The sequence below is a fragment of the Mauremys mutica genome, chromosome 7 (genome assembly GCF_020497125.1).
Source record: "Mauremys mutica isolate MM-2020 ecotype Southern chromosome 7, ASM2049712v1, whole genome shotgun sequence".
Taxonomy (NCBI): domain Eukaryota; kingdom Metazoa; phylum Chordata; order Testudines; family Geoemydidae; genus Mauremys; species Mauremys mutica.
Window position 1 is genome coordinate 102,730,519 of NC_059078.1, and position 24,254 is coordinate 102,754,772.

Below are 24,254 nucleotides of genomic sequence, written 5' to 3' on the forward strand. Positions count from 1 at the left end.
GGGACACCCCCTTCAAGTCCCTCCTCTGAATCATGCAGCACAGACTTGAAACAAAACCAATTTCAAATAATTTTGTGGTTGAATTTAAACAACAGGCACAGTTCTCTTCTTGCTAAGCATACAGATAACTAAGCACAAGCATAAATTACTCCACTGAAGAAAAGCTATGTTAAAGTGTTAAACAGATATACGTTATTTAGGAAAGTTTTCAGTCTTTTATATCCCAAAAGGAAACAACTATTCATTCCCGTTACATGTATATGATTGTCTGTGGGTTTGTACAAATTTGATAGTCTTTGATAAGTTTAAAAGTATTTTTGATTAAGAGGAAACATGGATCTAGAGAATAAAATGATCATTTGTTATTTATTATACTGAAATATAATACATGAGGCCACTGCCTAAAATGAAAAGTGGATACATAACATTTACAACAAATTCTGATCAGGTCAGAGTTTCCTCTATACTGTACTTAAAACAATGTTGCCTTGAGTGAGGACTGCAGGATCAAACCCTATTCTTGTACTTACAAAAGTGTAAGCAAATCAATGATCTGCTAGACATTTCTTCTTACCTTTCAGTAACTTCTTTCGTTTTGCTTTCTCAGTTATGCTTCCCAAAGAATAGGTACAGTTTCTTCATCATCTCTCTGCTCCCTATTTTAGATACACAGCAGTTGTGGAAAAGGCCAGATGAGATGCTTTTTATATATTCATTGGTAAATCCAGATTTTGGCACTTTGTTTCAATTTCTCTTGTTACTTTTTGGTGAAGTACATTTGTGTGCTTTCTTTCAGAGTCTTTTCTTTGTATATCTTTCTACAGAAGACAATTTTTTTTTCATTTTTCTAACATTTAAATCCAAGAGATACAATCAGGGATTTCCACCGTCCTTGCTTGTGCTTTCTTTTCTCAGATTAATCAAATCTTCTCTTTTTACACACATTCCCACCTTCCAGCATTCTGGACATTCAGATCAGTGACGACACATTTTCACTTCTATTCCCTTTACAGGTTCAAAGTTTCCATGGGACACTGTTGAATGCTTCATCTTCATTGAGGAACTTAAGTGCATGATACATTATTGTGCCATTTTTCTCTTAGTATTACAGAGCATAGTTTGCTGAAACTTCAGAACCAAATGAAACCTTCACATTCTAAAGGTTCAGAACTTTGTAGACACACCTCCCCACCATCATTAAGTGCTTGGGATATTCAACAAACCATTATACATACCCTGTGCTATGGAAAAGAAATACATTCTTCTGAAATTATCAGATGAATTAGTTCTACTTCCCATTTCAACTGAAGGAAAAACATCTTGGAATACAATGCTTCATTTCATTCACATTTATGTTTTCATCACAGATTAGTCTGGAACTCTTTTTAAAATCTTTCTTCAAGACATGTATTTATATAACTACAAGTAACACATATACATGAGTGACGTATAAAACAGGACATGATCACTTCTTTACAGAAGAAGTTTACTACCTGCTTAGCAGGGAACCAAAATATATTCACTTTATCTGAATTAGGATACTGCTTTTTATGTAAAGCTGAAAGTTGTTTCAAGCAGCAGAGACGGGGCTTCCTGTAGAGAAGCCTGTAATTGTTAATTTTTTTTTAATTTTTTTGGGCTTTCTTCTTAGACAGTTCTAATTCTAGCTTATAAAAATGTACAGTCATAGACATCAGAAGAGCAGACTCCACTTTAAGAAATTACCATAAATCCTAATTCATTGTCTAAAAGGGTCAAAAAGATTATATTCCCAGTCTTCAGTGACAAAATATATATTTGGGCTTCTGGAAATCGTAATGTCTTCTTTTTTATTTCACCTTGGTAACCAATGCTGTCTTGCTCAATAAGAATATAAGCATTTCTAGCTTCCTCAGTAGTCTGAAACAAGAAAATTTTCAAAGACATGGGATCAAAGGAAAGTATATCCAGGAAAAAAAAATAACACGCATAAAATATCTATAAGGTTCACATTCACAATCTATGATAACTTAAACTAGACTATTCATATAATAGAGGATTTGCATTACGTTGTTATGTACAGCAGGAATTGTCCCATACAATGCCATCAATTATCCAACAAATATTTCCCATTATTTCCTTAAAGACACGGTCACGCTCAACAGAACAGAAAATTTACATTTGAACAATGTAAGGTTCCCTGAGACATAATGCTTTTAAAGAAAACAATTTCTGGCAGTTAGATCTGAAAATATGACAAGATTACAGAAGTGACTCAGCCTAAAACAAACTCTGCATCATGCAAGCCTAGCTGGATACTGAAAATACATAATGGATTCATATTGAATAAGATTACTGAATAATGGCTAGCTATAGCAACTTCTTCATGCCAGAATATAATCTGCCATCATGTGACTACCGATAAACTGACATTATTTTTCAATTTTCTAGCAGCTTAGTGGGGTTGTTTTTACTTCTTTAGTAGTTAGTGCCTTCCTTGTCCTTCCCTTTGCATGGAGAAATCTTAAATTAGAATTTGTTCAGCCTATATACAGAGATCATTTAAGGATGCCTTATTCTTTTCCATATGTTTCAAATTCTTTAGATATTTCCATTATCAAGTGACTTTATGATGACCTGACAACACTACAGATGCAGCCTGCATAGTGAAGAGGGGCCCTGAAGGTTGACAATTATTGGACCAGAAACAGGAGATAATCAGCAAACAAAATACTTACCATCCGTACGTGGGCTGATGAACTATGACCAAAGAATGAAAGCTAAAGAGAAAAATAAAAACAAAAATAAAAACTGAAAAGGAAATAGGGGAGGAAGGAGAAAAGGAAGGAAGGAAAGAAAGAAAGAAAAAAAGAATTTACAGTGTGTCTAGTGAGAAATAAGCCATGGTTACAGACAAGAGGAAGGCAAAACTGTCATTTGAAAGGAAGAGAAATAAGTAGTGATGGGTGAACTTCCAAAGGTTCAGAGTCTCTGACTGCTCAACTGAACCTCTTGAGTCTGCAAAACTGAGCAGAATCTCATGAGATTTCCTGCACATATGCATCCTGTCCTGGCTGGAAGCAAGAATGGCAGGAATAAATGAAGGGTGGGAGGAAAGCAATTATTTCTTTTGAACCTTCAAAAAAAAGCTTTTCTTTTTGGTTTGGTTCTAGTTTTGGGTGAAAGTTCAGATAAATTGCTATTATATATGAACAGATTCACCCATTCCTAGAAAGAAATGCTTTTACTGTGGTTTATTATACTTCTAGGGTAAAATTCATCAGTTGGTGCAACACTTGAGCAAGACCTTCTATGTCATGAAACCCCTATGCTGGGTGGAGTGGAAGGGTGACAGGTGAAGTGGTCAGCAGGGGAGCCTCTGAATCTCCTGGGAAATGAGCCTCATGGCAACTCTAAATGTGTCAGGATGAGGGAGTGCTGAGGACAGGCTGAGAACAGTGTGTTTGGAACCTTCTCATAGGAGATATGGACAGCAACACCAAAGGCGTGAGAAGTGGCTGTAAAGATGATGCTCTGCACTCCCCTGACCTGCTTCCAAATTAGATAGGTTCCCCCACCCAAAACTGCATAGTTCTCCACACCAAGCCCATGTACTGGACGTCTGTGTGAAAAGAGGTGAAGAGAGGAAAAAATCAAACTGCAAATTTGGAGCATTCTTTCCCAGAAGGGTTTATTTTGAAATGCAAGATGCTCCTTTCCATGCTCCATTCTGCTATACACAGAGGGAGCCTGGAAGTGATACATGCCAGACACTGTGCTAATGCATCTCCTCAAATATCTTCTTGCTTTTTAAACTCACAAGTTTATTTGAAATTATTATTAATTTTTTTATTTATTTGCACTATAGTAGCACTCAAAATGTGCATGTGCTAGGTGCTTCCCAAACAGAGAGAAAGACCGTGTCTTCCACAAAGAGTTTATGATCGAAAATCTTTCTCACATTGGCACAAGTTCCAATAAAATGACAACTGATTTGAAACTTTGCCCTAAACTCAAACCATCCCAATATCTGAAAAGGTTCAGTAAACTTGTTTGTTTCTATCCTCATATGTTTCTGCACTTCCTGTTTTCAGCCAAGACTGGAAGCCCAAGTATTCAAATATCTGGGCAAAGGCCTCTGTCATTGTGCTTCCCATCCAAACAGAATACAGAGAACTGGTGAGAATAGGCTTTCCAGACCAAATAGCCATGGCTAAGTTTGAATAAACTTCAGAAATGCATCACCATTTCAGATGTTTAACTGAAGCAAACCTCAGTCTTTAGAGGTTTGTCCAGCTCTTACATGAGATTTTGCAATAATACCATCTACACCAACAGCGCAAGAGTGAATCAACATTACAAGAACATTTATTTGCAACTTTACTTTCTTGATAAGTTTATTTTCTTAAGATATATGCCTATATAGCCACATATATGTATATCTTATCATTGATGTTTCATTTATATTACCATACCTTTTCTTCTAATTCTTTTATCTGTCTTTTCTGACCTTCAATTCTTTCTTCTAGCTCCTTAATTCTCTGTAAGATGTAAACCATAAAACAATGTGTTAGTAACAAAGTTTTCTGAACTGGAAAGAGAGTCTTTTTAAAAAAAAGGAGACTGTAACTGATATATTGTGGTTGCAAACTGATTTGTGTTTTCATTTGTAGATGTGTCCTGATCCAATACAATGACTGTATGAAAAAGACATTGAAAAAACAAACACAGGGCTCATATTGGGGATATAGCCCAGGCGAATAAGAATCTGGCCCAAAAGCTGAAGGGTATGAACGGGAAACTGAAACTTTGTGTCTTTAAATCCCCCAGGTGACATTGAAAATCTCAGCCCTTACTTTTAACTTCACCCAGATACATTGGCTTGCTGGCGAAGGAACTGGACAAGAACTAAAGGAAATATTTGATTCACAAAGCTGAAATATACACTGATCCTCATTCAGTATAATAAAATAATACTTACCTCTTATATAGAAGTAAAAGCAGCAGCATAGCCAAGAAGAAAGGGACAGAGCTCACCTGTTCATTATGCTTAAAAATGAAGGAGACAAACCTCTTTGTATCAATGTGTACCTGCTGTGCATGTTGAATGAGCTCCATTCTTTCACGCAGAATCTGGGCATCTCTCTCTCGGAGTTCACTCATAACTTGGCGTTTCCATTGCTCTACAGCATTCTTCAGCTTGCTTTTCTCCTCTTCTGAAAGAATTTCAGACATTTTGGCTCCAGCTTCTTGCTGCAGGGCATCATATAGCATGGCTTCTAATTCCAGAATTTGCTAAACAAAACCAAAATAAGGCGGTTAGCTTATCCTTTTCTCTTACAGGTGAGCCGAGGATTTTGTCAGCATTATTGAGAGCATGGCTTGTCCCATGCAGCGACGCAATAGGAAGTGATACTGGCAGACTCGGTGCTGAACCACCTGAGAAGCATAGCCCAGCAGGAAGAGAACAAAGATTCCTTTAAGCCACCTTCTTGTTGCCTGGACTCTGGGCTGCAGTGACAGCCAAAAAGGTCCCCAGTGTAAGTCAGAGCAGCCCCAGGGACTGCTTGCATTTGCAGCAGCCTCTGCTCACCTGCCTTTGTGCATTGCAGAATCATGGTAGTACTGAGCACTACAGGCATGCACTACTCCTTACACTGGGGTACCCAGTGCTATACCCCTTACACTGTTGAGCCAGCGGAATTGTCCCTGACTCTATCTCTCCTCTATGTCTCTGTACACTGCTGGAGTGGTGTACAGGACCCAGGACTTGGGCACAATCAGCTCCACAGCATATTCCTGAAATAAGAATTGACATTCAATTACTTAACACTGTAAGGTTTCCAGATATTAAATGAGTATATTCTATCCTCTTCCAATGTATAGATGTTCCATTGATGTCAATGAGAATTTGGTACAAAGAGTTAAGGGAGAATTTAACCCTAATATATAGTAGGAAAGGCACAAGGTTACAGTCCAGTACAAGGAAATTACTGTATGTATAATGAAAACTAACTTCCACTTAATGTCAACGCTTGAAGTCAGTAGGAACTGTTTAAGTACTGCAGGATTGGATCAGAATTGTAATAAACATCTTCCTTTATAGGACACACAGACAGACCCAAACTTTGACTTTCCTTCATATAATTTTCTTCTAATTCTTTTCATGAGTATATGTGATTTTTAAATAATTGCTTCAACACTTTGTCAAACAAAACAAAAGTCTGCATCCTCACCACCGCATTAACAACATAGTGTAACATTACGAAAACAACAAACGTATGGAATCTCCATTTCAGTTTCAAGGTTCTAAGGGGTTGTTAATATTACAAACAAGGTTGGGAAATGACCCTGTGTTAAACAGTAAAAACTATTCTCCTGCCTTGATGATGTATTTTTAAAATGTAATTTTTGTTGTTCATACACAGATTTGGTTATAAACATTATGAGGAAAATATTTCCTTTACTGATTCTAGCAGGAAATGTTTCTCTTAAAGGAGCAATATATAAAAAGAACAAGTGTAATTAATAAACACATGAGATGGTGTATTCACTTTTCACCCACTGTTTGCTTTCGTTTAATATTTCATTCAGCTTGAAGACAGAAAATAGACTGGTCAGTTTTATTTTTTTCTCTCCTCTGTTTCTTGTCACTTTCACATTCTCATGCCTGCACTAGTACAACTGCACCATGTTTTGGAGTTATTTAAATCCCAGCAGAAAAACATGTTCATAGACATTTGGTGTGGACACAGAAACAATGAGACATAGACAGCATAATATGATGAATTTCAGAGGGTACAACTTTATTTAAAAATGATTACCTAACCAGGGTAAGCACCCGGAACTACCCAGCTGGGTCGTTCCCGTGCAGTTCTCAACTGGCACCGGCTGCCCCGGTGGACTATAAATCTCTGGATAAGTGTGAAGGTCATGCCCCTTTATGCCCTCAGGCCTGCCATTGGACCATTCCTGGAAACCAGCATCCTGACCTGCTCCCCTCCTCCGCACTGGAGGCAGGAGAATTAAGATGAGGGGTGCCACAAGCTGCACAAGATATAGCGGCTTATCCTGTCACCATGCAATGCTATGCACAGATTCAAGGCCCAGGCAGCCCACTGGGTTATGGGACCTGACATCAGACCCTTTCTAGCCTATCAACTGACACATTTGAGACAACTGTAACTTAAATCCCCAAACCAGACCTGCTGGATGTTGGATAAAAGGTGAAAAAACCCACACGGTAGTTTGCCAGTCATGCCATATGGGGAAATCAATCTCTCCAGCCAACCAGTTATTATTATTGCTCTTCTCTAAATTTCCCCTAATTTGTCAAGATTTTTATGAATAGCAATGGGACGTAAACTGCTGAACACACAGTATTAAGAAGCTGGAAGTACTGAATAGCTACACAATACTTTGCTGTAGCCAGCCTACCAACTGCTAGATTTTGTGGTGGGATTATACACAGATAATGGAGAGGGAATGGTGCACTCACCAGGAATAAAAGTATTCTTTGACTCCCTGGTAAAGCTTCATTCTCTAAGTTAAATGGGTAAATGTTTGATCTGGGAAGATTTCCATATTTAAATCAGTCTCTGAAGATAAAACAGGTGAACCAACATTGTTTTGTCTATGAAAATTCTGCACTGCATTCTGTGTACATTAGGTTCAGTCTGCAGGGATTTTTCATTTCATGCATCATTTACATAATCCCAGATACATAGCGTTCAGCATATGGCACAAGAGTGAGCAAAGATGAGCTCTGACCAGCTGGATAGTGGACACCAGATAAATTAGTTGCTGAACTACATTTATTTTCTCCAGAGACGACTACAGAGACTTCTCAGGCTTGCAATATTATAGGCCTTCCATGACCTCTGTAGACCTTCCATCACTGAGATATTCCTTCCCTAATATTATGACAGATTGCATTGGGAGAATGCAATAGCTGGCTCACAATATGCTCAACTGTGCTCAGAAATAGCACCAACACACTAACTTTCTTCCTATTGCAGCTGGTGCGGGTGGTGTCATTGTGATAACATAACAACATTCTTTCTTTAGTTCGTTTAATGCTGTGGGAAGTTTGAGGAATATGTGACGGGAAAGGAGTAATGGACAATGCCAATCAATCTTCCCCTTTACTACTATGCCCACTTTCAGAATACTTCAGAAATAGGGAGCTGGTTTAGAACTACTTATTATATGCAGTTCTCGACAGGGATCATCTCCATGCTGTGCATGGAAGTTAGTCCCAGGAAAAGCTGAGTACTTGGTAAGATCAAGCTCTTAAAAAATCCTAGAGGACTAAAAAGTGTATTGAATAAAAGCTCCTCCAAATGTTCTCACACCATAGCATGTATTAGACATTTAAAGGAGGACTGAAGTATTCTTCTCAGCCCTTAGAAGACATGACCATGTCCAAGATACACATAATTCCCAAAGCGCAGGAAAAAGCTATAATTGTGCAAAATATTGGTATAAATATTTACTTCATAAATATGTTTAGCTAGTTTTTCTAGTGGTGCGAATCTATAAGTACAGCTGTAAATACAACCACAATTGTAGGAAACTGTTTACTGAGTAAGTAAAGTGGTCAAATTTAGGGGTCAGGGTTAGCTAATATATGCTAGGTAAACATGACGTAAACTCAACATTTGTCCTAATGTAGATGCTGGGGAAAACCTATTTTAGCTAGGTGATTTGTAGACTAGGTTCCTGGGACAAACCCTGAGATAGAAGATTTATTTTTGGAGGGAAAGGAGAATACTCACAAAATACTGTTCCATCAGTTGCAATCTAGAATCTCAGCTATGTTAAACTGTTTGTACAAAACAAATTAATAAATAATAACAACACATGAATATCTAAGGCCCTGATTTTGCAAAGAGCACCATGCAAGCACGAGATTTGCCCATATGTAGCTCATTGCTGGATCAAGGTCTAAATAATTTGCTTACAATTCAATTTACCTACTCTTCCAGCCACTGGAACTCAACGGGAGTTCTGTATGCAGAAGGACTGTAGGATTATATAAGGTAATTTGTTAAAGGTAGCATAGGTCTACCAAGACTGACTTTTCTTACCTTGTGTGCTTGATCCAAAGACTGTTTCCTGTAGTCAAGTTCATCATCCAAGTAGCCCTTTTGTTTACTAAATAGCTCCTAAGGATGTAAAGAAGACTAGGTTATCTCAGTTACTTTAGCAACAACTTGAATGACTGTTCTTTTATTGTCAAAACACTCCCTATAGTACCTTTTCATTCTCAAGATCTAGCATCTTTTGCTGTAGTGCAGATTCTGTCACTTCTATCTGCTGTAGCCACTGTATATAAAAGATAACAAGAGATTAAGTCCTAAATCTTGATGGATCAGTTTCCAGAGTCAAAATAGCAGCACATAGCTTCTGCCAAAGAGCATGTTCTTCTACTAAACTTTTATTACAACTCTAGCATACCATATGAGATACATTTAATTTAAAGCCACTAAGAGGGGTGGGTATCAAGCACATTAGATAATTATTATATAAATTGATGACTGGGGGATGGACACTTTTCCAAAGCCTTGCAATATATCTTTTATAACTCAAATGGCATTAATATAAATTACGGTACTATCTGAGTATTATCTTTATATATCTTTTCCCTCATAAATTACTAAGTTTTACAGAAGCATAATTGTGCTTAAAAAATTCTACCATTTTGTGAAGAAACAATTATTTACATTACTAATATGCTCAAGTCAACTCATTCGGAGATGGGCAAAACTTTGTATAACATTATTTCACTTACTAGGGATGTATATGTTTTTACCTTTTCAGCCAGTGTCAGAACTGTCCTTGCTTGTATGACAACTACTTGCTCCTCGTTGGTCAGATTCTGCACCAAAAGGAGAATATAATTACAATAAACCTCCATGCCTTGGTATTGGTTTTGGGCAGCGCTTGCATTAAATATATACAAACTTAAATACTCTCCTTGAATATTGCATGAAATAAAAATTCATATTTTAATATAGAATATGGTTGTAATTTTTAAAGTTAATGCTGAGTTGTTACAGTAAAAAACTGTATTTCCTAGAAGTTCTCATATGCAACAATGTAAGTACACCTAATTCTCCTTAAAAACTTCACACTTACCAACAAACTGTTGGCACATCAAAAACCAGCTGATTTTTTTTAAGTGGCACTGTTTCCTTTCTTTTCCCAACTGGGGATAACCGCACAATTACACAAGACAACACATAGTAAAGAAAAGAAAAGAAGCAAATATGAAAGTCCCAAAAGTTTTTGTTGTTGAAAATGTCTAATTAAAAACTTCTTTTTACTTCAGATTTTGATTAAAAGTGAACACACCATCAATATGCATGTGTGTGTTTATTGCTGGCAATCTTTAAATTATTAAAACTACACTTATGAACTGCAAATAAAAACTAAAATATTCATGGATTTGAAATGGTTAGAATTTTGCATATTATCTAGCTGGCATGTTATTTGTATGCTTTTGCCTCTGTTGCACAAGCCTTAACAGACCACATTCTTTGTCATTGTTAGCCGGGCAGCATTATGGAGTTAGCATTATAGAAAGGCTACAGGGCACCCAGTGCTGAAAGCTGCATCTCAGTTCTTTGCCAAGCATTCTGGTGATGTCACATTGATGTATTAGGCCATGCATTGCACAACAATGATGTCACCAATCTAATCTTGGGCCTGGACTCATTTGCACACTGAATATCAATATGTTCATAATATAAGTGAAATGTCTGTAGGAAAGAACAAAAAACAGGAAAGGCTCCAGTCCTGCAAACTCCAATGCCCATAAGCAGTTCACTGAGTTAAATGGGACTGCTCACATCTGGCAGTCCCTTCTATGCATTAAAAGAAAACCAGTAACAGTAAAGCCAATAAAAAAAAATCAACAAGAAATAGAAACAAAATAAAAACAACCTAGGAATCAGTAGGTACTATTAAGAAACAATCATAACGGTGAGCAAATAAGTCAGGGTTTAACAATAAATAAAGAAAAATAAGAAAGAATAAGAGCAAAAAAATGGTAAAAAAAAATCTCGCTTGTATTTGCCCTTCTGTCTCCTCCCTTGTCTGTGTATATCTACCTAGGGCCCTACCTTGGAAATATTTATGTATGTGAGTAACTTTATGTGAGTAGTTCAACTGAAGACAATGGAAGTATTCATGTTAGTAAAGTTACTCACATGCATGGTTGTAGGATCAGCACTTAGATAGTTAACTCAAACTTTTGTATGTCTGTAAAGTTGTTTATACACTCTTGGATACTCCATTATTAATAATAATCATTCTTATTCCTCTTCTGACTCATCTCAGCTGTCTGTTTGATTCTGTGATCCTGGATCTGGGCAGCACAAACCAGCCTGAACCTCGTGAGTATGTACTTGGAGCGGTTATCCCATGCCACTGCTGCCTGTGCTCTGGAGCACCGCCAGCTTTTTTGGCAACCTAGGCGGTGCAAGGTGCCGCCCCTGAAATACCCGACAACTGGGGCGGCCGAAGATCCGGCCGCCGCTGTCACCGCCCTCAAAATGTTAGTGCCCTAGGCGACCGCCTAAGTCGCCTAATGGGTTGCGCCGACCCTGCCCGTGCTACTGTGGCTACCCTACTATTTTTAGCATGCTAGCTCAGAAAAGCTTATGCCCAAATAAATCTGTTAGTCTTTAAAGTGAGAGTATGTGAACTGGGAATCACGTCCGTAGCTCACAATGTATATGTACGATCCAACAGCCCATGGAGAAATTATGACCCACATGGCCTAATTAGAACCTCACAGGAAAAGAGAGGCTATTTTAAAGTGCCTTCATGTAAGCCTGGCTGGAGCTCTGTGGCTGGCTGGCAACATTCAACTCTCACTTTCTATTGCAAAAGCTAAATAGAGGTTTCTTTAACAAACCTTTCTCAGCTTCCGCAAAAGAAAGGACTGCAGTCCTGCTGGCTACAAGCACTAAAGATATGGCTACACTGGAAATGAAGGTGTGATTGTAATATAGGTAGGCATACATGTGTTAGCTTTAACCTAGCTAGCTTTAATCTAGTTAGCACAGATAATAATCACAGTGTACATGTAGTGGCATGGGCTTCAGTTCATGCTGCCAACTCAAAAAACAAGCCCTCTATGGACCCTGAGTATGTATTCTGGTTGCAAGTCTGTGCTGAAGCCTATGCCACCACATCTACACTAGTATTGTTACTTGTGCTAGCTAGATTAACGCTAGCACTGGTACCCCATCCATGCTACAAGCATACCTTTTACATGCAGCGTCGGTAAGTGAGAAATTCACTCCTGGTGCAGAGGACCAGCACAAGACCCTCCACATAGAGGCTGTACTAGATATTGATCAGTTGAAAAAAACCCTCTTTGCACCATGGACCTTGTCTCTGCAGGGCTGGTGTAGAATGTTAGTAGAGCAGAGAAGTGGGGACTGGCCAGGTGAGAAACTATGCATCCATGTTTATGCAGATCCAGTGACTCCAGTTTCCAGCACAACCAAACAAAGAGGGTGTGGCTGCTACTTCAGCCCAACTGGACTAACAGGTGGAGAAATGGGGTGGGAGACTGTGCAACTGCCCTGTAGCTTGGCCCTTGAGTTAAGGGGGTGAATTTCATCTCCCCATTCTCCTTACTCTGAACCCATACAAAGGCTGTACCTCAGGCTTTATGTAAAAATCCAAAAACGTATCAAAAAAGGAGTTTGAGAACAATATTTAAAAAATAAATGAAAAGTATTGTAAAGTGGTGGGCAAAGGCTTCCCCCTCCCAACTATTAAGTACCACCTCCTCTCTTCTTTCTAATACTTAAACTATTTCTATTTCATGTATGTACGTATGTACGCATGTATTTCAGTTTAGAAGTGCCTATATCGAAGGCTCAAGGTGCCTTACAAAGTTAAAATGCAGTTATTAAAATGCAAAATCAAATAAATACAAGTAAGCAAATAAGCAAAGAACACATGAACAATGGAAAGATATAGTATCTTTCATGAAAAATCATATTTTTAAAAAGAATGTTACCAACATTTGAAATTGAAAATCAAAGAGCCATGTTATAACATTAAGATGCTTTGTGCCACACCTGAAAGGCCCATTAACACATTATGTTAAGTTGCAGCGAGCATTCTGCCTGTAGCCCAGTGCCTCAATAACAAACCAAAAAAAAAAAGCCCATGCTCTAGATTGTCTTAATGTTACATTAATAAAAGCACAAATAATTAACAGAAACATGCACAATTTATTAAGGGAACATACACTTACGGCGTTATCCCCTAAAATGTCCAACTTTTTCATTAGCTCCGCTACGAGTATATCCTAACAACAAGAGAAAAGAGTACAGAAAAGAAGTCAGAATATAGCATTACCCTGGTATTCAGAGGAAGCAATCCTAAGAAAGGGGATTACTTACCGTTACACCTTCTGCCTCACAGTAAACTTGGAGAGGACTTTTCCCCTCAGTAAAAGGAATGTGATGAAAGTTGATAGCAGGTGATCTTCTTTCTCTCTCCTAAAATAAAAATAATTATATTTAAGGAGATTTAATTTCTAAATTAACCATCATATTGTACTATAAGTTTCAGCTTCATTAAGAATATGTTATAAATATGAGCATTCCATAAATCGAACTCTGAAAAAGTAATACATCATAAATAAGTAAATTACAGAATATCACTATCCATAAGAATCTATTTACTGTACAAAAAGGTGGGAAATCTTTCATTCTGCCTTTTATGGCTATTTATTCTAATATGCAGAGGGAAAAGTGCTCTTTATCTGAGAAGTTGTAATGCTTGTGGAAGATTTCACTAGACTGACAGGCAGTGAAGATCTCTATTTAGCCACAGAGAGAATAAATCAAGCTTACACAGTAATAATACAAGCTTTCTTCACACTGCTTCATCAATTTTCACCAACCATGACTGTCTAGTCATTATTTTGGCTAGGTAAGTGGGCTACATTTGGGTAGCCTGGATGTGTTTAAATCCAAAGGAATGTAAGTGACATCTGTTTGGGATATTACTGTCTGTGCTGTCTGACAAATGCTGCAAACCAGCAGTGTTGATCAAGGGTTGAAGGTCCAGGCTCTCCATGAATTCTGCAAAAAGTCTGTGTGACCAAAAAAAAAAAAGCTCACCAGAATGAGTACAATGTGAAGGGCCATGCAATGTCCCTGATCTGCATGTTGAACAATAACAATATATTGCTGAATGTTTTTTAGAAATCACAACTAAAAACTCCTTAATAATTATTGTTCTCTGTGTTAAGTTTTGATTTTGCTTCACTTGTTAAATTTTAAAACGGGTATAGTGGAAGAACAGCAGAGTAAAAAAGTCATCTGTGACATAAATTGGGCTCTAACTAGAGTTTAAAGGTTAAGATCTTTTAAAAACGTATGCGGGAAGACAGGTAGAAATCAGTATTAGTCAATTTTGATATGCTGTTCTTCTGGGGTATTTTTAATCCTCATTTAGTATCACTGTGTACCAGTCATTGATGTCACTTTTAATGAAGAGCTCATCTTCAGTATAAAAGCAAAGGGGTTCCTCGAGTTTGACTGCCTTCTAGCCTTAGACAACATAATGCAGAAAGCGTGACAACGGTTGTATAGATAACAGTTGCTTACTTCAAGCTCTAATATTCTGAACTCCAGGAGTTCATTCTGATCTTTAGCATCCTGAACATCATGTTTTAACCGAGCTTCTTCTGTTTCCATTTGTTTTATCTGAAAAATAAAATAAAATATTAAAAAAAAAAGTTTGATGGTTCATTTAACTTTTGTATAAATCCTAAATCTGTTAAGAATTCAGCATCTCTGGCAATGCTCATGGCTTAAAAGCAAACATTCTGGATTCAGTGACACTTCAAGGTCACTCTACAAATCATCTGGGCCCAAGGTGTAATTCTGTATTCCACAGCTCTGATAGCATTCTGCTTAGATCCTAGACACAGTGGAACAGGATTGATCAGTAAGGGCTTAATTCTCCAACCTTTACACTGTTTTTAATTAGATGACTTGCTGTGTAAAGTACTACTCAAAGTGGGTACGGATGCAGACTCAAGACCTATCTGTGTATTACAAGCAGGGCTGGCGCTTCCATTAGGTGACCCTAGGCAGTCACCTAGGGCACTAGGATTCAGGGGGCGGCATTTTGTGCGCTCCCCACGGGGCGCACGGGAGCTTCCGGTTCCGCTCCCGTCGCGCCGCCGAAGAAGGACCTGCCGACATGCCGCGGAAAACAGTGGCAGGCAATTGAGCAGCTCAGTGACTGCCGCTGTCGCCTGCGGCATGTCGGCGGAAGGTCCTTCTTCGGCGGCACGATGGGAGTGAAACCGGAAGCTCCCGTGCACCCCTCGAATTCTGCCTAGGGCGCCAGAAACTCTGGCGCTGCTCCCGATTACAAGTCCACAGTAGGAATATTCTCTGCACAGCCTGATACACTGAATGAAATGAAGGGATTGCTGAGTAAATAGACCAGGGGTGTGGGAAATTCAGAAGCCACTCCCCGGAGTGACCATCCCCTTAGTTCCCCTTATCAAGGAGTTCTAAAGCGGGTGAAGAGCTCCATAAAATGACCTTATCAATCTTTCTGAATTGTGGAATGATGAAGATATTACTGTATGAAAATTGTTCCAATTAGAGCTGTGTGGAATACTTTAAAAACATTTTATAGTGGTACTTAAATTATACTAACAAATCACATGCATTCCTTAAGCTTCTACAAATACAGAGTATAAGGCCAGAAGGGACCACTAGATCATCTGGTCTGACCTCCTGTATATCACAGGCTACCAACACCCACACACTAAATCCAGCAACTGAAATGAGGCCAAAGTATTACAACCCACAGGAAACTAGACTATTATTTGTCACAGTCAGAGATAATCCAGATAATCCTGGCAACAACCCACACGCTGCAGAGGAAGGCAAAAACTCCCCAAGGTCATTGCCAAGCTGACCAGGGTAAAATTCCTTCTTGACCCCACATATGGTGATCAATTAGATTCTGAACATGTGAACAAGAACCAGCCAGACAGGCACCTGAGAGAGAGAATGACTGATGTCACTTCAGAGCCCTGGCCCACCGGGTCAAATGTCTTATCTCCAGCTGTGGCCACCCCTGATGCTCAGAGGGAGGAGATAAAAAAACCCCTCCCAGAATACACTGGGGGGATCCCTTCCTGAACCCACCAGTGGCTGTCTGAAACATGAGCATTAGGAACATAAGACATAAAGCAGAAGTGCATGCAGGGCTTTGGAGCTCTGTCTTTTACCATCACAAATTATCCCATCATACAATTGCATTCCTACATTTGTCCAGCTCTCTCTTAAAACTAATTTAGTTGTTTGCCCCTGTTCCTGCACCCAGCTCCTATTGGGAGGGTGTTTCAGCACCTCACCCTTCTGCTGGCTAGAAACCTTTTTCTAATTTCCAGCCTGAATTTGTTTGTGGCTAGTTTGTATCCATTTGTTCTTGTGCCCACATTTTCTTTTAGCTTAAATAACTCTTTAGCCTTCTTGGTATTTACTCCCTTAATGTATTTATAGAAATCAGTCATATCCCATCTAAGCTTTCTTTTTGCTAGGCTAAACAAGCCAAGCTCTTCCAGTATCCTCTCAGAAGATAGGTCCTCCATTCCCCTGTTCCTATTTAATTTACTCTTTCATGAACATGGAAGACCAGAATTGTACCCAGTATTCCAAATGCGGTCTTATCAGCGCCTTGTACAATGGCATTAATATGTCTCTATCTGTACTAGAATTGCCTCACCTAGTACATTTTAGGATTGCATTTGTTTTTTTCATAGCCACATCACAATGGTGGCTCAGTCATCCTGTGATTGACCCACACATCCAGGTCTCTTTCCTCCTCTGTCACTTCCAACTGATGAGCCCCCAGCTTGCAACAAAAATTCTTATTATTAGGCCCTTAGTGCATGACCTTTCACTTTGTACTAATGAATTTAATCATCCAGATCTTCCCATACAATATTCTGATCTTCCTCTGTATTGACAATGCCTCCCAACTTTGTATCACCATCAAATTTCATTAGCTCATCCTACCTTTTGTGCAGAAATATTGACTAAGGATGGTCACAAGACCAATCTTCAAAGAACTCCACTAGTAACCTCTTTCCAGTCTGATCATTCATCTTTTAGCACAACCCATCACCTTCTCTCCTTTAGCCAATTCCTTATTCCCCTTTCAATTATGTATTGATTCCCATCTTCTCTAACTGAACAAATAATTTCCCATATGGTACCATGTCAAATGCTTTAATGAAGTTCAAGTATATTTGATCTATTGCAATTTCTAAAAAAATCAGTGTTTTCTCAAAGAAGGAAATCAAGTTAGCCTGGCATTATTGACCTTTGATAAACCCATGTTGCATTGCATCCCTTTTACTACTTACCTCTATGATTTAATTATTCTTTCCTTCACAATTTGTTCTAAAAGCTTGCATACCGCTAAGGTCAGATTAACTGGTCTGTAACTGCCCAGATCACATTTTTCTCTTTCTTAAATATAGGCATTAATTTAGCTGTTCTCCAATCATATGGGAGACAGACAGATTTATTAAAGATTGTTGCTACCAGACTAGCAATCTCTTGAGTCAGTTCTTTCAGTATTCTGGGATGGAAATGATCTGTTCCCCTCGATCTGAGCACATTATGCTCTTTTCTTCCATCTCAGATGTGATCGTTTTGATTTCTAGACACTCATTTCATCAGCCGTACTGCCTTAATGCACATGTACCATATTAGCATCTTTTCTGAAAACTGAGGCAAAGCATTCATTTATAGTTTTTGAACCACATCTAGATGATCTTTAATCTCCTTCCCAGCCACAGTACATGGCAGCCCAACCTCACCCTTCCTTAATCTCTTTTTATTTATATAATTAAAAATATATTAAATGTAGGAATAGAAATGCTGAGAATAAATACCTTTTCTACAAGTTCTTGATTTCTTCTATATAATGCTTGCTTCTCCTCAATCCACTTCATGTCCTTAAAATATAAATGATTAATATTGTAGGAGAAACTGACAGTGCTGCCATAGTATATGATCATGTAATTAAAGACTGTATCATAATCCATACACAGAAGTGGGCTGAATTAAAATTTAACAGGCAACCTTAATTCTGACATTTCCTTACTTTTTTGAGTGCTTGACTTTGCATCTTAAAGTTCTTTTTACATAGTATTTTGTTTTTTAAAATGTAATTGGAATATAAATACTCCAATTTAACAGAAATAAACATGAAAAATCCTGTCAATCAATGAAATGAATGATGATTGCAATAAAAGCGAGAAGTTAGGCACCTCCATTACAATAATTTAATAAACAGATAATAGCAATTATTGTATTTTGATTTCCATGCTTCCCAAGATTAACAAAGATAAATCTTATTTTTAGATGGATGAATTATTTTATTGGATTGAAATGGGGGAAAAATAATTGGAACATTAGTTGCTCACTGAGATCATTGATGCTTTGGGCTGAGCTGGCAAGCAAGTAATCACTTATAGTTAAAGTTTGTAAATCCCTTTGAAAAATCCTATGTGAGTGATTAATAATAATAATAAATATCTTCATAATTATTCTCTCAAGGAACCATATATAGAGCATGTTTTGAATTAATTTTTCACTCTGCTGAAAATAGAAATCAAAATTTCTTTTTCCTACAAAATTCAGTTCTTTGTAATGATTCATTCCATCTTTTGAAGAAGTTTGTAACTGAATGATAATGAGGGAGGACCCACTATATTCCATCACTTTTAATATCTGGGGGACCCTCCTTCAGCCCTACCTGAAGGGGTGGGAGCTATTGAATGGAAATTCTATTATGGAAATTCTACTCCTAGGCTGATGTAGCCAGTTCTCTTCTCCCTTCCCTGTTGGACGGCATGGCAGTAGTTTGCTGAGTCCTCCAATTTTGGAAGATCCATCAGAAACATTTTCAGGAAGAAATGTAAGCAGATAGGATTCCAAAAGCTGAACAGCAGGGGGAGAAAATTGGGAGTGGGTAATTTATCTTTTTTCCATAGGCACCTTTTAAAGAGCCAGAACATGGAGAACCTATTCTCATTGGGTAGTCCACATGGAGGAGAATCACACACTAAAGGTGTGCCAGGACATTGATGAGGGAGCTTTAGGGGGTGGAATTTCCAGTATATTGAAGGTTTCTCCAGGTTATTTCATATGGGGAGGGGTTTAAAATCTGTGAAAGCTCCAGGGATGTAAGAAGGGAATAAAGGCTGTAAAAGCCAAACCTGAGCTGATAAAAGAACTTCTAAAAGACTGCTGCTGGGAGGGGGGTGGGGCTAATGGCAACAGCTGCTGGGAGCCGCCGAAGCTCTGGCCACCTGGGGACTGCTGCCAGGGGCCGCCAACTGTGACTGCTTTGGCCACCCCAGGGACCGCTGCTCAGGCAGTCCCCGGGCCAGCCACACCAGCCACTGCTAGCCCTAGGGCTGCTGCAGCAACGGCTGGTGTGGCTGTCACCTGGAGCCAGCTGCTTGGGCGGCCCTGGGGGTCAGCCACACCGGCTGCTGCAGAAGTCACGCAGGTCGCGGAAAGTCATGGAATCGGTGACTTCTGCAACCTCCATGACAAACACGGAGCCCTAACTATGACCCTTGCTAAATTGTTTCAGTGATTAATTACCCTTACTCTTAAAAATGTATGCTTTATTTCCAGTCTGAATTTATCTAGCTTCAGCTTCCAGCCATTGGATTGTGTTATACATCCCAGGATCGCATCAGCTCTTTTGGCCACAGAGTCACACTCTGAACTCATGTTCAGCTGATTATCCACCATGATCCCCAAATCTTTTTCAGAGTCACTGCTTCCCAGGATAGTGTCCCCTGTCCTATAAGTATGGCCTACATGCTTTGTTTCTAGATGTATACATTTACATTTAGCCATATTAAAATGCAGGCACTCTGTATCAGTGACCTGTCATGTCCTCTTCATTATTTACCACTTCCTCTATTTTCATGTCATCTGCAAACTTGATCAGTGATGATTTAATATTTTCTTCCAAGTCATTGATAAAAATGTTAAATAGCATAGGGCTGTCTGTTACAGCTGCCTCCCTGCTGCATTCCTTTTTTGTTTTCCTCTCTGTGTGGCCGCCCCTCCCGGCCATGGGGCTAGCAAAAGTCATAGCCTGGCCCTGCTCAGTGGAATGGCCTTTGCAGACTAACCGGAGCCATTGCTCTGCTCAGGTGGGGGTGGGCCTCTGCCTCCTTTGTTCAGACCTGGGCTCGGTGTAGGGGGCGCTGCCCAGGAGAGCAAGACCTTATATGGCCACATAGCTGAGCATGTAAGTCATGCCTGTGACTTAGAACTAGCCCAGACATGTCTGTGCTCACCTGAAGACTTTTCCCTGCTTTCTCTCCTCCCCTCTAAGAAGGGGAACCAATCAAAGTTACTGGTGGGAAACTGCCTAAGTCTGCCTATATAACCAGACATTTTCTAATCAGACCTCGGAGAAGGTCCTTGCTTTGCCACCTGGTCTGATCAGCTAGGGGTCTTTGGGAGGCCCTCTCCCCACTCTCGTTTGTTTTTGAGCGTACCCCCATTTTTAAACTCCCCTCCCACGAACAACGAATTTTGCCTGGAGATCTCCTGATTATTGTGAACGAATTGAGTCCTCTCTGCGTCCTCTGATGCTAAAACTACTGTACCTGCTTCTGACTTTGCTGTTGTCCTGGGGATTGGTAAGAACTCCCTCTTGCAAACCCCCCCCTGTCTTGGCTGCTGGCTTTTCTTTCCCCAACAGACAGACCTAAACTAACTCCTTGGTCTGCATCTGTAATCTGTTTCTGGTTCTGCAGCTCCTTTGCTGCTAGAAATAAACCTGTGCCTCCCTGGATTCTATCCTGGGCAGCTCACTTGCAGTTGCTCCACTGCTGCAGCCACACCCTTGGAGAACCACCCCTAGTATAAGGTGCACTCATTAGGTTAAGTTAGGTTTAGCATTATACTCTGTAAGTTAGGCTTAGAGAATTGTTGCATTGTGTTTTGTTACTTGCTAATTTGTGTAGTCTTGGTTAAGTTAGATCATAGATAAGATTTTGCTGTGTTTTGTATAATTGTGGTTAAGTCTGTCTTCCCACTGCAACCCCCCCGCAAGCTTCTCTGTGTCCCTCTCACTCCTTACAGTCTCTCTGTTCTCTGTGTCTCTCTAAGTTTAAATCTCCCTCTGCTCCACCACGTGCTTCTCTTCCCCCATCCCAATCTAGCATAAAACCCCATTGGTTACCTTTTTCTCTCTGATACACCACACATTCTACATTTACCCCACTGTGACACATTCCTACCTCTAAAATTGTTTGTTATTTAACATATTTTTCCATAACTGTTAGTTGGTTATATGCTGCTGTGACACACCTTTTTACATAGAAATTGTTAGCTACCTGTTGCTTTTATACTTCAGTGTTAATTGTTTACCAACTGTATTGTACGCCACTATTGAAACCCCCTATACTGTTCACCAAAAGAAACCCCTCCCCAATTGTCTACCTTAACAAACCCCATACCCCTCACTATTGAATTTTCCCTGTTTTTGCATTTTCTTAATAAAGGTTATTTTGCACCCCACCCGTGTGGTAGTTGCTCCCCAAGATCCCATATACCTGCTGGCAGGGACAAGGGCTAAGAACCTATCCTTGCAGGACTCCCTGGAGAAATACCTGCTCAATGAAAATTCCCCATTTACAGTTACATTTTGAGACCTATCACTTACCCAGTTTTTAATTCATTTAATGTCTTTATGATGGGGTTTACAAACTCCACACTAAGGCAGAGACAGGGTAAGGGCTGGAGGAGTAGTGGGCCATGTAGCCCCCACATTTAGGCACTGCCCAGCATGCTCCTGGGAAAAAACCAGGACAAAGGAGCTTCAGGAGCCCCAGGTGTGGGGTGAGAAGGGTGGGAAGAAAGAAGCCATTTCCTGGAGGAGCACCACTCTACAGTGACAGCAGAGGAAGCTTCTACTGAGGGGCCTGCTGACCACCCAGACGTCCCTGCTAAACACTGACAGAAGGACTGGAGTTAGAGGACCAGACCAATAGGTCTGCTGACAAAACAAATCACCCCATAACAGTATGTCCTGTTAATGTTATACCGTTCTTATTTTTTAAACAAAATGTCATGTAGTACCAGGTCAAATGCCTTAGGCCATGGCTACACTTGCAAATTTGCAGCGCTGCAGCAGGGTGTGAAAACACACCCTCTCCAGCGCTGCAAACTGCGGCGCTGCAAAGCGCCAGTGTTATTCCCCACAGGGAGGTGGAGTACGGACAGCGCTGGGAGAGCTCTCTCCCAGCGCTGGCGCTTTGACTACACTTAGCGCTTCAAAGTGCTGCCGCGGCAGCGCTTTGAAGTGCAAGTGTAGCCATAGCCTTAGTAAAGTCTAAGTATATTATGTCAACACTGTATCAACCAAACTTGTAATCTCATCAAAAAAATATCAAGTTAGTTTGACAGGATCTAGCCCATAAACCCCAGTTGATTTGTGTTAATTACATTACCCTCTAATTCTTTCTTAATCAAGTCCCGTATTAGCTACTCCTTTACCTGGCCAGGAATCAGTCAGGCTGACAACCCTATAATTACCCAAGTCATCCTGTTTACCCCTTAGCTGTCTTCTAATTTTCCGGAACTTCCACAGTGCACCAAAACTTATTGAAAATCAGCATTAACAGTCCAGGGAGCTACTCAGCCAGCTCTTTTTAAACTCTTGGATGTAAGTTATCTGGACCTGCTCATTTAATAATGCAGAATAGGCCAGGCACTAGAATGTCAACAATCAATGGAAATAATATTAGACCCAAGCCCAAGCATCATGGAGGGTGTGGAGGATGAAATCACCAGGCTAGACTAAAGATAGTAAATACAGAACCTCTCTTTAAATAAGTCAATCATACAAGGCCAGACATTCAGCAGCGATTCAAGAAGTGAAAAATTTTTAAGTGTACCCATTAGCAAATCAAAGAGAGAAATAACACATTTGAAAACATGTTTTGACTGTACATTAAAGTCCCATTAAAGTCAATGGCAATATTAAGACTGATTTCAATGAGAGCTTGATGAAATCCTACAAGAACAATATGTAAATCATTTGGAGGTAAATTTTCAGGAGGGAACTTTGTGTATATAAAATAAAATTGTATGTTAATTTACTCTTTTTGTAAAAGCTACTTAACTGATTATTTGAATTGAAAACACAGACATTTTGTGCAAAACTATACATAGTTGCACAATAAGCATTCTAAACCAGCTCTATTGCATGAACAAATTCATGTAAGATTTTGAAAAAAGAAAAAAAAGAGGAAAAGCTTTTGCACACTAATTGTCGTCTCTTTGCTTGATAATGTACACAGTCTGTACCAACATGTGTGCTCACTGCTCCTGTTAAACAGCCTAGGAACTGCTTTTCTAATGTAATAGCCACCTTTCTCCTTCATTTAACAAAGCAACAATCTCTGCAAAGAAAACCATTAGAGGCAAAAGGGTATTTTTGTTTAGTTTGTATTGAGGTGAACATTTTTCCTTCAAATGTCCTTTGAATTTCTTTTCACAGACATTGTGCATGCTGGTAGTCTGGTAGATGTAAAATCTCTAAAATACTTATTTTTTTGAAATGATGAGTTTAAAACATGGACTATTTTCCTGTATGCCTTATTGCCAAGATATAATCATCTTTCATCTTTGCTACAGGACTTTTTCAGTACATATGACAAACACATTTTCAAATAGATATCAGAACCAAATCTATCCCTCGGTAGTTTGCTTTGTGAGAGATGGAGGATAAAAGCAGTAGAGAGTGCTTTAAAATAAATCATATTTAATAGTGCTTGGTGGGACTTAAGTGGTATATAGCCCCTGTTCTGTTCTGTTGCTCAGGGGTGAATTTTATCGTGTGTGCTTAGCTGTAAGTTTACCTGTGCACTTTCCCATAAATACCTTTTAAAATAAAAATAAACAGTTATAAAAATAAATTTGGACCCATAATTATACGACTGATTATGCTGCCTGAGGACTTCAGAATGGAACCCTCCGTTAGGTGCGCAACAGTTTCCTTGCTTTTAAGCACCACCAGTGAGACTGAATGCACATGCTAGTTCTACTGCCCATGCAGCTCCATGGTTAAATGCTAGAATGTTCCATACATGCTATGTATCTCTTCTGAAATTTTACCTATCTATTTTAGGCACTTATATAGCCCCCATTACTGTAGTA

At 39.3% G+C, this 24,254-nt stretch overlaps 1 protein-coding gene across 1 annotated transcript in view; it reads right to left on the reverse strand.

Moving 5' to 3' along the window:
- Window positions 1-24,254, reverse strand: part of JAKMIP3 (Janus kinase and microtubule interacting protein 3) — a 127,403-nt gene that overhangs the window by 31,994 nt on the left and 71,155 nt on the right. The window contains exons 12-21 of the mRNA XM_045025746.1: window positions 17,948-18,010; window positions 14,625-14,723; window positions 13,410-13,508; window positions 13,262-13,315; window positions 9,794-9,859; window positions 9,238-9,306; window positions 9,069-9,146; window positions 5,071-5,274; window positions 4,455-4,520; window positions 575-1,899 (exon numbers count right to left, since the gene is read on the reverse strand). Of these exons, the coding sequence (XP_044881681.1) occupies window positions 1,714-1,899; window positions 4,455-4,520; window positions 5,071-5,274; window positions 9,069-9,146; window positions 9,238-9,306; window positions 9,794-9,859; window positions 13,262-13,315; window positions 13,410-13,508; window positions 14,625-14,723; window positions 17,948-18,010 (984 nt within the window). The 3' untranslated portion in view covers window positions 575-1,713. The remainder of the gene's footprint in view (window positions 1-574; window positions 1,900-4,454; window positions 4,521-5,070; window positions 5,275-9,068; window positions 9,147-9,237; window positions 9,307-9,793; window positions 9,860-13,261; window positions 13,316-13,409; window positions 13,509-14,624; window positions 14,724-17,947; window positions 18,011-24,254) is intronic.